This window comes from Panicum virgatum, chromosome 3N (assembly GCF_016808335.1).
Source record: "Panicum virgatum strain AP13 chromosome 3N, P.virgatum_v5, whole genome shotgun sequence".
In the NCBI taxonomy this organism is placed as follows: domain Eukaryota; kingdom Viridiplantae; phylum Streptophyta; class Magnoliopsida; order Poales; family Poaceae; genus Panicum; species Panicum virgatum.
Genome location: NC_053147.1, coordinates 22,172,474 through 22,184,535, shown reverse-complemented (window position 1 = coordinate 22,184,535; position 12,062 = coordinate 22,172,474). Strand labels below are relative to the sequence as shown.

Below are 12,062 nucleotides of genomic sequence, written 5' to 3'. Positions count from 1 at the left end.
CAAGCTTAGCGGCTAAGCTTCCCTAGACATCATAACAAATTCACATGTCCACAAATTTTACCACCCAGCGCACTCGCGCGTGTAATCTTTGGTACTAAAATTTAAAAATTCTGATGGCAGAAACTGTACTCCAATAGTCCAATAGCATAGCAATACTTTTTTTCTCTCTTCAATTAGGTTCATACCCGCACGTTGCAGTATAGTATAGATAAGAGGCAACTTTGACGTGAACCGTGCAAGTTTAAGCAAACTGGTTCCAAAAGGTCACGGTCCCTCCCTCTCAATCCGGTGGACAAGTATACCAAGCTTTCCCCTAAAAGGCCGAAGATTTTTCGTCGGCTCGTAAAGAAGCACGGTTGGACGACGACGATCGCCGTTGCCAATTGCCATTGCCTGTATCGTGGATCACCCCCCCTGCGTGGAAGAAAAAGGAGGAGGAGGAGAGCTCGCTGTCACTGCCGTTTTTAAATGGCCATCACGCATGGTCCCCCACTAATCCCCCCAGTGGTCTCGCCTCTAATGATGGGAACGATGATGGCATCCTTTCAGCGAGCTCGCCGTAGCCTCCTGCCCGAATCATATCTTGGAGCAGGCATTCGCTGCGCCTTGCACACAGATCTGCACTGACCTACTAAATGCGCTGCGACACCATCTTGCACCCATTCATTCAGTTCAATCATCATCGAGTAAAACATCAGCAAACAAAAGGGAGATGGGAGTAAAAAATAGTAGAAACTTCAGTAATCTTTTTGTGATCTGAGCACTTTAGTCAATTGGGACTCCACGTTTGCATATACCGGCTTTGTTCACTTCCAAAATTTTCCTCTCCAAACTTTACTATTCACCTATCACATCAAATCTTTTACCTCATGCATAGAGCATTAAATGTAGATAAATAAAAATAATAATTGCATAGTTTTGATGTACAGGACGAAACGAATCTTTTGAACTTAGTTAGATCATGGTAGGACAACAATTAACACAAACAAACGAAAAGTGCTACAGTGTGCTACAGTGTCCGATGCGACCATTTTTATCATTATTTTACGGATCTAAACACATCCAGTATGTGCAAAGAATTCCAGTGGTAAAACATGTGACACGTGTTCTCCGTTCTACGGAGTACTTGCTAAGCCTCTAGCGTACGTCACCGACCCTAGGATGAAAGGGTCGTTCTTGACGCCTAGCTCCATTTAACAACACATATTAAAAAAAAAGAAAGTACTAATATCGTGATCTCGATCTCTCGATGCTCTAGAGCTCGCTGGCAAAATAACAGGCTGGTACAAGCCAAGGTGTATTACAATGACCCTCATCTTATCCTTCTGAGTTTCTGAATCGGGATCATCTAGACTGATGAAGATTATTCCAGTTATTTTTGGACAAGGATGAAATCATGAGCTCACTAATTGCAAGATTAGTAGTGTTTTATTTTTGAAAGAAAAGTTTAGGCCTTATTTAGATGCGAAAAGTTTTAAGTGTAAAGTATTGTAGCATTTTCGTTTGTATTTGGTAATTATTGTCCCATCATGGGTTAACTAGGCTTAAAAGATTCGTTTTGCAAATTATAGTCAAACTGTGTAATTAGTTATTTTGTTTGGCTATATTTAGTACTTCATGCATACCTTTAAAAATTTGATGTGACGAGAAATCTTGTAAAATTTTGAAATTTCGAGTACACAGCATATAACATGGCCTTAGTGTTTTAAGCAGCGAGGGCAGTGGTGTAAAGCACGCAAGGACAGGGTTGACCGGCGGGGGCTCCTATACCCCTTTTGTAAGATAGATAACAGATTATCTATAAAGCTCAAAGTCCATTATTGTTGGTGTCGTGTTGTCGAATCACACAAGCATATGCAATAAGTATGTGCAGCTTACACTTCGCCACTTATTAGGAAGGTGCAGGTGGTGGAAGACGTTCTTTTATTTTTTTCCCTCTTCAAGCTACATCAATAACTATCACTTTCTCTATACTACTACGGTCAATATTTTAAAATACAAAATTCAACATTCATTCAAACTTAATGTAACATTTCTTATAAACTAGTTAAACATTTTATATGAAAATATTGAAACCGTATGTACAAAATGTTGAATATATATACTCAAATGTTGCAATAGTATACTTTGATTGTTGATATTTTTAGAAAAAACTAAAATTAATTAAAACATATGCATATGTGATCTTGTTTTATTACATAAATTCTAAATAGCATCATGGTTGAAACGGAATTCAAAATATATTTACGGTTTGAAAGAAAAATTGGATTAAAGTTTTGAATCTAAATGGAATCCCCACACCACCAGCCATGCACGAAGCCGTACATGCGTCATGCACACTAAACAGCACATGCGCGCAGCGCTGCTGTGCTCCAATCTCATCTTCTTGATGTACTCCACAGGAATCTAAAACACTAAATTTAATATCTTTCCCATCTTGCGGAAGATGTATAGAATTGCTGTTGACCGAGGGCACCCCTCGTCCTGGCGACCTTCACCTCGCCCCCAGGCCCCAGGTCAGGTGGGCCAGGTCCTCCGCTTCGCCCGCGCAACCCAATCTGACGAGCCGCACGTGCGCCGCTCAAGCGCTCTCTGGCCTCCCTCGCCTCGTCCTCCTCTTCTCCGCCCGCTCGCCCCGCCTCGCCTCGTCCTCCTCTTCTCCGCCCGCTCGCCCCGCCTCGCGGTCAACCACCCCCACCCGCTCGAGACCGTGCCCGCGACGCGCCTCTGCGCCCGTAAACAATTTGCCCGCCCGATCCCCACCAAGAAATGCCGTGGAACCGCGCCGGCCCACGCCCCGCTGTACAGTTGTCGCGCGGCCGAGTAGTTTAATCCCCGGGGGAGGAGAGCAGGGGGCCGACCCGGATGGCCGTGCCCTCGTCGGGTTCCTGCAGACCCAGTCCCGGCTTTGAGGCGCCCCTCCGCCGCCGCGGCGGCCCTTTCTGGTTGCGTCTGGGAGGAATGGTTGCGGAGTTGGTGGATTCTACGCTGGGGTTTTAGGAGGATTCCGGCGGTCCGGGCTCTCGGCTGGGGGTAGCGGAACTCCGAGTTTGTGGCCTGGATTGGGCGCTGGAGCCGCTGATTGGTGCGTTTCTGTTGCTGCGAAATCTGTAGTTTACCATGTTTTTCTCTTTTGTGTCCCTTCTCGTTGCTTCTGTTGCTTATTGCGTTCTGAATTCGAGAACGGTTGGATTTTGAAAGGGCCATTCTTCGTTGAGGGACTTGTGGACGTAATGTTTGATTTTTTATGTGAAAAATTGCATCTTTTTTGTTAGTTTTCCGGTGTTTTTATGTTGTTGTAGTCGAACGACAGAGGAACTTGGTTTCGAATAACGGTCTGGATCCGGCGTAGTTTTCGTACTTGTTTGTGAAAAAGTGAAGTTTTTCGTATATATATTTCCTGTCAGAATTCCATGCGTACGCTTCTTTTCTCTGCAGCTAATATCTGGATTTCTCAGTTAGTTTCATGACTTATTACACTTGTCATAGCCTAAAGGATCTGTTATCAGCCTTTGATTCTATTAAATCATTTGTTCAGGGTTGAAGTTTGGGAGGTAAAAGCTGCCATTGTTCTTCTGACTTCAAAAGGGGATGTGTTCTTCTGACTTCAAAAGGGGATGGCTTTCCCAGATGATGGAAAGATGAAGGTATGTGTTGATGTGCCTATTGTTTCAGCGTTCGTATCGTGACCATATCCTTTCTGAATTTTCTGTCCTCGCTTCTTTCCCCCTCTATTTGCCTAGGTAATTCTTGAATGCATTCGTATAATTGCAATTAAATGAAGCACTTGACTTAAAAGTGTTGTGTTTTGTACTATAGGGCTGTCAGCCAAAGCTTTTTGGGACAAAAGATAAGAAAGTCGATAAGAGGACAGACCGTGCAAGCTGCTCCACAGGTTAGTTCATCATCGTTCTTTTGAAAAACTCCATCAACACTCAATGTCCACCAGTACGCTGATAAATGGCAACATATATCTTAGGATAGCTTTATCAAATTTCATCCTATCTGTATTGAAAATGGTGATGAGTTTGAACTTTGGTTTTTAAAAAATGTTGAAGTTCTGAAACGAAATGAAGAGATCTAACAAATTCAAATATGGTGCTGCACTCGATCTCTTCATTTCAGGCTCTTGGCATTTTGTATAAACTGCATTCAGTACAACTTTGCTAATTTATCTTGATTACTTTCATATTCTCTTGTCTATTGTAGCTAAATGTGGATCAAGCAACTCGAAGTCACCATCTTCGTCCCCCTTCCGGAAACTTTCAGGTTGATTTCTATCCAATTTGCTCCCTAGCTTACTCTACCGACGGTACATATTTAATTTGATTGGCTTATTTTTATTTGTATTTTCGTGGACTAAATGGAAGCAGAAGTTAGGAGCATACGACTAAGCCATTTTCTAAGCCACTCTTCAAACGCTACAAAATATGAACATATCAGGTCAGACAATTAACCTTGCATGCTCACTTATACATGAAAACCAGAACAGTTACTTAATCTTTAGTTCCTTATTTAGGATATTTGTCGCCACGTGGAATGTTGGAGGAAAAGCACCTACCGCTGAGTTGAAATTGGATGATTTTCTTCCTGCTGATGACCATTCAGATATTTATGTTTTAGGGTAACCATTCTCATTTATAACTCAGAATTTTATCCATGTCAATATTGTTAATTGCAGTGCTAACATTTTCTCAGAGAAATGGTTGGTATTTCCCGTACGTTTTATTCCATGTTTCTTTCACTTAGCTTCTTAAAATGTGCAATTCATGTATTTCATTAAGGAGACAGTGTTACAAGACAACTACAAGGAACAAATAAAGAAAATAAAAAAGAAACAAAAGCAGGAGGGAGAAGCCAACTCCAGTATTCATTATATCTTGGACTTTCTTGATTTCTTAGATTCCATAATCTCTTTGACTGTAACTGAGATTCTGGACTTTATTTTTGTTTTCCAAAATGACTTTAATGTTTCTGTCAAGGCTTACAATTTGTTTTTATTGCTTAACCTGACAGAAGATGCCATCACATCTTTCCTTATTTAATCTTTTGATAGGTTTCAGGAAATTGTCCCTCTCAATGCTGGTAATGTGCTTGTGATAGAAGACAATGAACCAGCTGCAAGATGGCTTGCTCTTATAAACCGTGCGCTAAATAGACAAGTTGGCACTGATGCTGATATTTTTCAGAACAAACCATCTCCCTCCCTTGATTCAACCTCATCCCAATCAACGCCAGGCCTTGATGCTTCATCCTCCAACCGTTCAAGAACAGCTAGTGGTTCTGTAATCTTTCAAAAGTCCTTGAAATCCATCAGGAAATCTTACATGCCATCCCGGAGAAAACAGCTTAAATTCTGCAATTGCCCGGTGGAAATGGCCAAAAAATCCTACAAAGATGCTTGCTTTCGGTGCCCACAAGCATATGCTAATGAAATGGACTCTTCTGAAGAGGACGAATTGGATGACAGATTGAATGATATATTTGGTCTAAGTGATGATGGCGTTATTTCGGCTGCTTCTGCCTACAGGGACCAGCTTAAGTATAACCTCATATCTTGCAAACAAATGGTTGGTATTTTTGTCACAGTATGGGCAAAGAAAGAGCTAGTGCAGCATATAGGCCATTTGAGAACATCCTGTGTTGGTCGTGGAATAATGGGATATCTTGGAAACAAGGTAGGAACCAAAAAGGAATATCTAAATGTATTTCATACTGTGCAGTAAATCCCTTAAGTGATGCTTGTTTTTTGTTTCAGGGATGTATATCAGTAAGCATGACACTGTATCAGACGAGCTTTTGTTTCATCTGCAGCCATTTGGCTTCAGGTGAGAAAGAAGGAGATGAGTTGAGGCGGAATATAGATGTGTTAGAGATTCTGAGGCTCACACAATTTCGAAGGATTTGTAGAAGATCTGGGCCAAGAATCCCTGAGAGAATTCTTGATCATGAGTAAGAAAGTCATGCTGCAAATGTTTGAAGTGGTTATTTCTGCCATCTATGTTTTTTAATTCACCTTATGTGTATTTCAGTCGGGCAATATGGTTAGGGGATCTGAACTACCGTATTTCCTTGAGCTATGAAGATACCAAGAAACTTCTGACTGAAAACAACTGGGATGCCCTTTTTGAGAAGGATCAGGTAAACAGTAAACTACTGAAAATAGAGCACCTTCTTTTGTCTAGGAAGACTAGTTATGGATTGAGAAACTAGCCCATGTTTTATTTTATATTCTGGTTAAATGATACTACAATTTACTAACATTTTACACATATTTTCTTAGCTCAATATCCAGCGTGCGTCTGGAAGAGTGTTCAAGGGGTGGAGTGAGGAGAAGATATATTTTGCCCCCACATACAAGTACTCTTGCAACTCTGATTCTTATGCTGGTGAGACAGCCACATCAAAGAAAAAGAGGAGAACCCCAGCCTGGTAAGTACAATGTCAAAGATAGCCTCAGAAATTTCAGATCTAGTATGCTATAAGTTATCCATAGTCCAGACTGCAGAAACGTATTTGCAACCTAATCACCTGGCATTGCCCCTGTTTTTGTACCACAAGATGATTTTCTTATAGATGTGGTACATCACATTGTGACAGCAAGTTGGTCAAGTTTATGGAAACATAAAAGAGGATTAGAGGAATCATTCTCATATTTCACTAAAAAAACCAGATGATTCACAAATTCCGTACTCATGAATTACATTTCTCAAAATTTGAGTCTGCAATGTCATTTCATTTTTCTTCCATGCCAACTACTGGTCTAATGTATTACCTGTTCAATCAACTATGCCATGATTAATATCGTACAAGTTACCGACCGCCTAGTGTTCCACATGTTCAGGTGTGATAGAATACTATGGCATGGAGATGGTATTGCTCAGTTGTCCTACTTCCGAGGGGAGTCTAAATTTTCCGACCACCGTCCTGTCTGCGGAACCTTTATCGTGGAGGTTGAAATGCTAGATGGCAAATCAAAACGGCGCTCATCAAACACTAACATTAGAATCGGTGCTGAAGAGCTGTTACCGACAAGTAAGCACAACAAAAGTATGTTTCTTCTTGATTTTATATTAAACTCTGCAGCAATCCACGTGTCCTTAAGCAGCTCACAAAACATTGTAAAGTCCAGTAACGCATACTTGCATAGCCACGACTAACTACTATTCTCGGTATGATACTGCAGGTGCCAGGACCTAAATCACCAATTAGATTTTTGTGTGACTCACGAACACGGTACCGCGGAACCTACACAAGGACGTCTAGGTATCTGTTTCTCAGGGAAATTTTCTGCAACCAGAGAGATACGATTGGAGATCATATGGTTTTTTTGTTGTACAGCAAATGTAATCAGAGTACAGTTTCGAAAGCAGCAGTTAGTCATTAGTTTATGTTGTGTATACCTGCCAAATTTCCCCCACAATATTGGCTCATTTGCTTCCAATATAGCAGCCAAATCATTTTTTTTCTTTTCAAAGTTTGTATTTTGACTTTTGTAGTTTGTAGCTGTGTCAAGTTTTGAGTCTTCCAGGAACTGAATCTTACTGAAAAGAAACGCTCTTTCCAAATGTACATTATGCCCTCCTCTATTTGTTACTTGATTCTTAACTATTGTGAATCGATGAAGGACTGGTAGTTTATCTGTGTGTACCTTGTCTTTAAAAATCATTTTCTCCTGTAAATTAATAATCGAGAAGTCGGACCAGATGGCTAAGAAATTGTTCGTAGGATTTGACCAGCTAAGAAATTGGTAGTTGGGTACTTGGGTTTGCCTGCGGTCGTTTGCCGCTCGTGCGCGCACGTTTCCTCTGGCGCGCGGGTGGCCGTTCGATCGACGGGGTGGGGACTTGAGCGGCGGGATCTGTCTCTCTACCCGCGGAACGTGGCGACCACTTCCAACGGGCCCCTCGCCGCCGCCGTGCTCGCATCCCCGCGCGCCGCCGCACGCCTCTTCCTTCCCTTCCCTCTCTCTCTTCCTCCGGATCAGGAGCAGGAGCAGGTGGGTGGGTGAGAGATCTCTCCGTTGCAATGGCGCCGTGTTCTCCATGGGCAGGGGACCGCCCTCCTGCCCTCACGCGGCTCCTCCTCGCCTTCCTCACCTTCCTCCTCACGCTCCTCGCCGGCCGCTGCGGCGCTGACGGGAGAGGCGGCAAGGGCAGCTCGGTGTACCCGGCGGCCGTCGTGTACCCGCACCACTCGCGCCAGATCTCCTGGAAACCCAGGTAGGCAGCCCCCATCCCCATTCGATCGATCGCTTGTTCTGCTTGTTTGCCGTCTCGATTTCATCGAAACCGGATGAGCTGACTGATGCGCAAGCCATGGCGACTGTACGGCACAGGGTGTTCCTGTACCAGAGCTTCCTCAGCTACGACGAGGCCAACCACCTCATCTCCCTCGTCAGTGCCACTCTGCCGCCCTCAGTCCACAGAACGCTTGTCTCTGATATCATGAAAGCTCGAAATTTACTGAATTTTGGGATTTCTTCATATGCGTTTCTTCAGGCTAGAGCTGAGCTCAAGAGGTCGGCAGTCGCCGATAACATGTCTGGCAAGAACACGCTCAGTGAAGTCCGCACCAGCTCCGGCACCTTCCTCAGGAAAGGCCAGGTAAGGCCCTTCTTAGTTCTTACTATCCTACCGCCTATTTACTTTTCCTGTTTGGTATTGCCTCTGCAAAACAAAAATAAGAATCCTCTTCTACATCAGTATGCCATAGTGTTGCTCAATCATATTGCATCGTCTCTAGCAGAGGGCATCTCACTAGTTCGATGATCATAAACTACCCCTAAAATGCAGAATCTTTTAATGAACACGTTGTTATGGGATATGCCACCTTGTATTCAACGCAAGCTAAATTCCATTTTTGGCCCATCCACACTGATGAGTATTGCATAGGTACCCTTTTTGTATACAAAATATTGCTAAAGAGGAGGAAGCGGAAACAAAACAAAAAAATGCCACTGTGGTTGAATGGATGAGAATGGCTGAATGGGGAGTTCCGAAACATTCTATATTACTTTCCTCTATCTTTTTACAATTTGATAGATACACCAGCAGTTTTCTAAAATATATGACCTTTGGGGCAAGCTAATTGGTTTATTTTTTTAAAACCAAATTAGCTCTGGATGCGCATTCATTTTCCAACTCATAGGTAGGCAGTAAAACAAGTCTTAAGATTGATCTGGTCTATCAGTGGATGCTGAGCATCTCTTTGGCATGTTAATTTGGATAAAGATTGAATTAGGGTTTATCTTATGGGGATTTTTTATTACGTGAAACATGCCAGGTGGGGTCAATCTGCTGTTCATATACACAGATTTTCTTTAGGCATCAAATATCTCTTAATCCTATGATTGATTGTAACTCGAGTCCAAGAGTACAGTACAGTCAGCTGTTGAAACATTTCATTTGTTTACATGGTTATTTGATTATTTCTTGATGAACAGTGATGCTCAAATGTGTAGGATCCAATTGTTGCGGGTATAGAGGACAAGATTGCTGCATGGACATTCCTTCCAAAAGGTTGTGGCTCTCATTAAGGAAGTAATACTGTACTTCTTTATTGTTGCAACTTGGGAGGCTCAAAACTCCTAATAATAGAACATGTTTTGCAGATTATATTTGGCAATCTTATTTCCTTTTGTGGAATCATATGTAGTTCGTGTCACAAGTTGCATGATAAGAGTACCTTGCAATTTCAGCAAATATTGCAGAAGGACATCATCTATGGGTCGAATCTTGCCTTCCATTTAATGGCTATAGAAATTCACAACCCACTATTTCTCAGATCAATTTATTGAGTGCTCTAAAATGGCTATTCACGTTAGTTGGCTGTATGCATGTATCAATAGTAGCTTCAAATCTACTGCATACTCTACCTAAATAAGCAAGGCAAGTTCTTTAGTGCCAAGCTATATTATCTGATTCTGAGGATTAGCTTATCAAAGGTTTTTCTCTGTGCGTCTGTTCTAACACCTTATTGTTCTGCTTCGATAATAGAATAAGTTGTTTTGACATTTTTCCTTGTTGCCCTTCTGCTTATATTTTCCAATCTCGTGTACAGGTTGGACCTGCCAGAAGAATAAAATATCTGTATTGCTTTTTGAGTGATAATTTTGAGTATTTTGCTTATGGGTGTTCTATTGTAATCAGAGAATGGTGAAGATATCCAAATCCTAAGATATAAGCATGGGGAGAAGTATGAACCACACTATGATTACTTTACTGACAATGTTAACACTGTCCGTGGTGGTCATCGCTATGCTACTGTTCTTTTGTACTTAACTGATGTGGAAGAAGGAGGGGAAACAGTTTTCCCCTTGGCCGAGGTAATTTTTCTTTTAGTTTTGTGGTGGTAGCACTTAAGAAAATGGTTCACATTTTTTCTTGGGTACATGCATCTCTTATGCACATTCACAGCTTATTTGAGGTCTCATATTAGACAATTATCTGTGGATTTCTGAAAGGAGTTTGACGACGCTAAAGATGCAACCTTGTCAGAGTGTGCTCAGAAAGGCATTGCAGGTATAGTTTTCTAACCAGAGCAGTTTTGGGTGTTCCTAACTTTAGTATACTTCTCAATGAATATGCAATTTCTTCCCCAGTGAAACCACGAAGAGGGGATGCCCTCCTTTTCTTCAACCTTGGCCCAGATGGCACAACCGATTCAATGAGCCTCCACGCTGGATGCCCGGTCATAAAGGGCGAGAAATGGTCAGCTACCAAGTGGATCCGCGTGGCATCGTTTGACAAGGTTCATCACACACGAGGCAATTGCACCGACCAGAACGAGAGCTGCGAGAAATGGGCAGCTCTGGGAGAGTGCATAAAGAACCCAGAGTACATGGTGGGAACCGCAGCGTTGCCCGGTTACTGCCGGAGGAGCTGCAACGTGTGTTAGCAACTTAGCGTCAGGATACGAGAAAGTGGGCTCACTGGAACCGTCAAACTTGACTTGAGGAACAGGTTACACCGAGTTGATTCACAAGGTTTGGCCTGGATTCTACCGTTTTATTCTTTTGGTGCTCCTGATTAGATACTGGTTCTTCAGTGGTAACCAGGCAGGAGCTGGAAGACAACTCTCTTTGTTAGTGCTTACCACTTAGTTGTATCCACAGACTACGCTGGGTTTGGTACCTCATCCAAAAAAAAAAACATAGGCTGTGCTGGATGGAGATGTATTCAGAACAAGTTTAGTGCAGTATTACTTATTTATTAGATTGCTTTGGGTCTGCTAGATCATAATTTGTGCCAGAATTCAAAAACAACTGGATCCATTGTCATCTGTAATCTTTCTTGATGAGTGCTGTAAATTTTCTGGGAAGCCCCCGAATCCACCAGACAGTATCTCTCCAACCCTACAACTTGTGTATTCTTGTCTTTATTTATGGCGTGCAGTCCCAGCAAGCTGCAAGTCTAGGCTCTGGTATTGTACAGATTGTAGGCTTCCCTGGACCATGTGATGGCCATCAATGGACTTTTTTTTTTAATACAGCCATTGATGGCCGTCCCGATTTCTTTTTTTTTTAAAAAAAAGGCCGTCCCGGAGGCGACGGCGTTGCTCTCTCGATCTGTTACAACGCAAAAAATGTTTGTGATGAAATCTTACTAATTTGAAGTATTAAATGAAGTCTATTTACAAATTTTTTTGCACAGATGAGTTGTAAATCGCGAGACGAATCTAATGGTGCTAATTAATCTATGATTAATCCATAATTAATGAATGGTACTGTAGTATCACTATTGCAAATCATGGATTAAGTAGGCTCATTAGATTCGTCTCGCGATTTACAGTCCATCTATGCAAAAAGTTTTATAAATAAATTTCATTTAGTATTTCATATATGTGTCAAAACATTCGATGTGACTTTTTTTTTAACGGAGTTTACGGTTAAAAATTTAAACAGGACCATCGTGAATGGACGCAGGCTTTCTGAATTGTCTACTCGAAACCCTCACTTGTATGCACGGTAACGGATAGGTTCAGAAAGTTGGAAAACTGATCCTGAGCCTGACGCATCTCCCCAGTCCCCATCCCATGAATCCCCATCCCGACTCTGACCG

General features: G+C 42.1%; 1 protein-coding gene across 1 annotated transcript; it reads left to right on the top strand.

Moving 5' to 3' along the window:
• The first annotated feature begins 2,619 nt into the window (after positions 1–2,619).
• On the top strand, positions 2,620–11,359 carry LOC120667666. Its single transcript, XM_039947695.1, has 18 exons — positions 2,620–3,085; positions 3,539–3,647; positions 3,820–3,895; positions 4,210–4,269; positions 4,371–4,443; positions 4,520–4,624; positions 5,057–5,678; positions 5,759–5,952; positions 6,033–6,141; positions 6,284–6,432; positions 6,845–7,050; positions 7,853–8,222; positions 8,339–8,396; positions 8,502–8,606; positions 9,464–9,521; positions 10,152–10,327; positions 10,466–10,523; positions 10,604–11,359. The coding sequence occupies exons 2-18, from the start codon at positions 3,618–3,620 to the stop codon at positions 10,897–10,899; spliced, it is 2,745 nt and encodes a 914-aa protein (XP_039803629.1). The 5' UTR covers positions 2,620–3,085; positions 3,539–3,617; the 3' UTR covers positions 10,900–11,359.
• Positions 11,360–12,062: the final 703 nt, after the last annotated feature.

Excerpts from the sequence above, each read along its gene's own strand:
- LOC120667666 (XM_039947695.1), top strand. The coding sequence starts at position 3,618 with ATGGCTTTCCCAGATGATGGAAAGATGAAG. Across the intron at positions 5,679-5,758 it reads TGGGATATCTTGGAAACAAG|GGATGTATATCAGTAAGCAT; the intron begins GTAGGAACCAAA and ends TTTTTGTTTCAG. Across the intron at positions 7,051-7,852 it reads GACAAGTAAGCACAACAAAA|CGGCGGGATCTGTCTCTCTA; the intron begins GTATGTTTCTTC and ends TGGGGACTTGAG.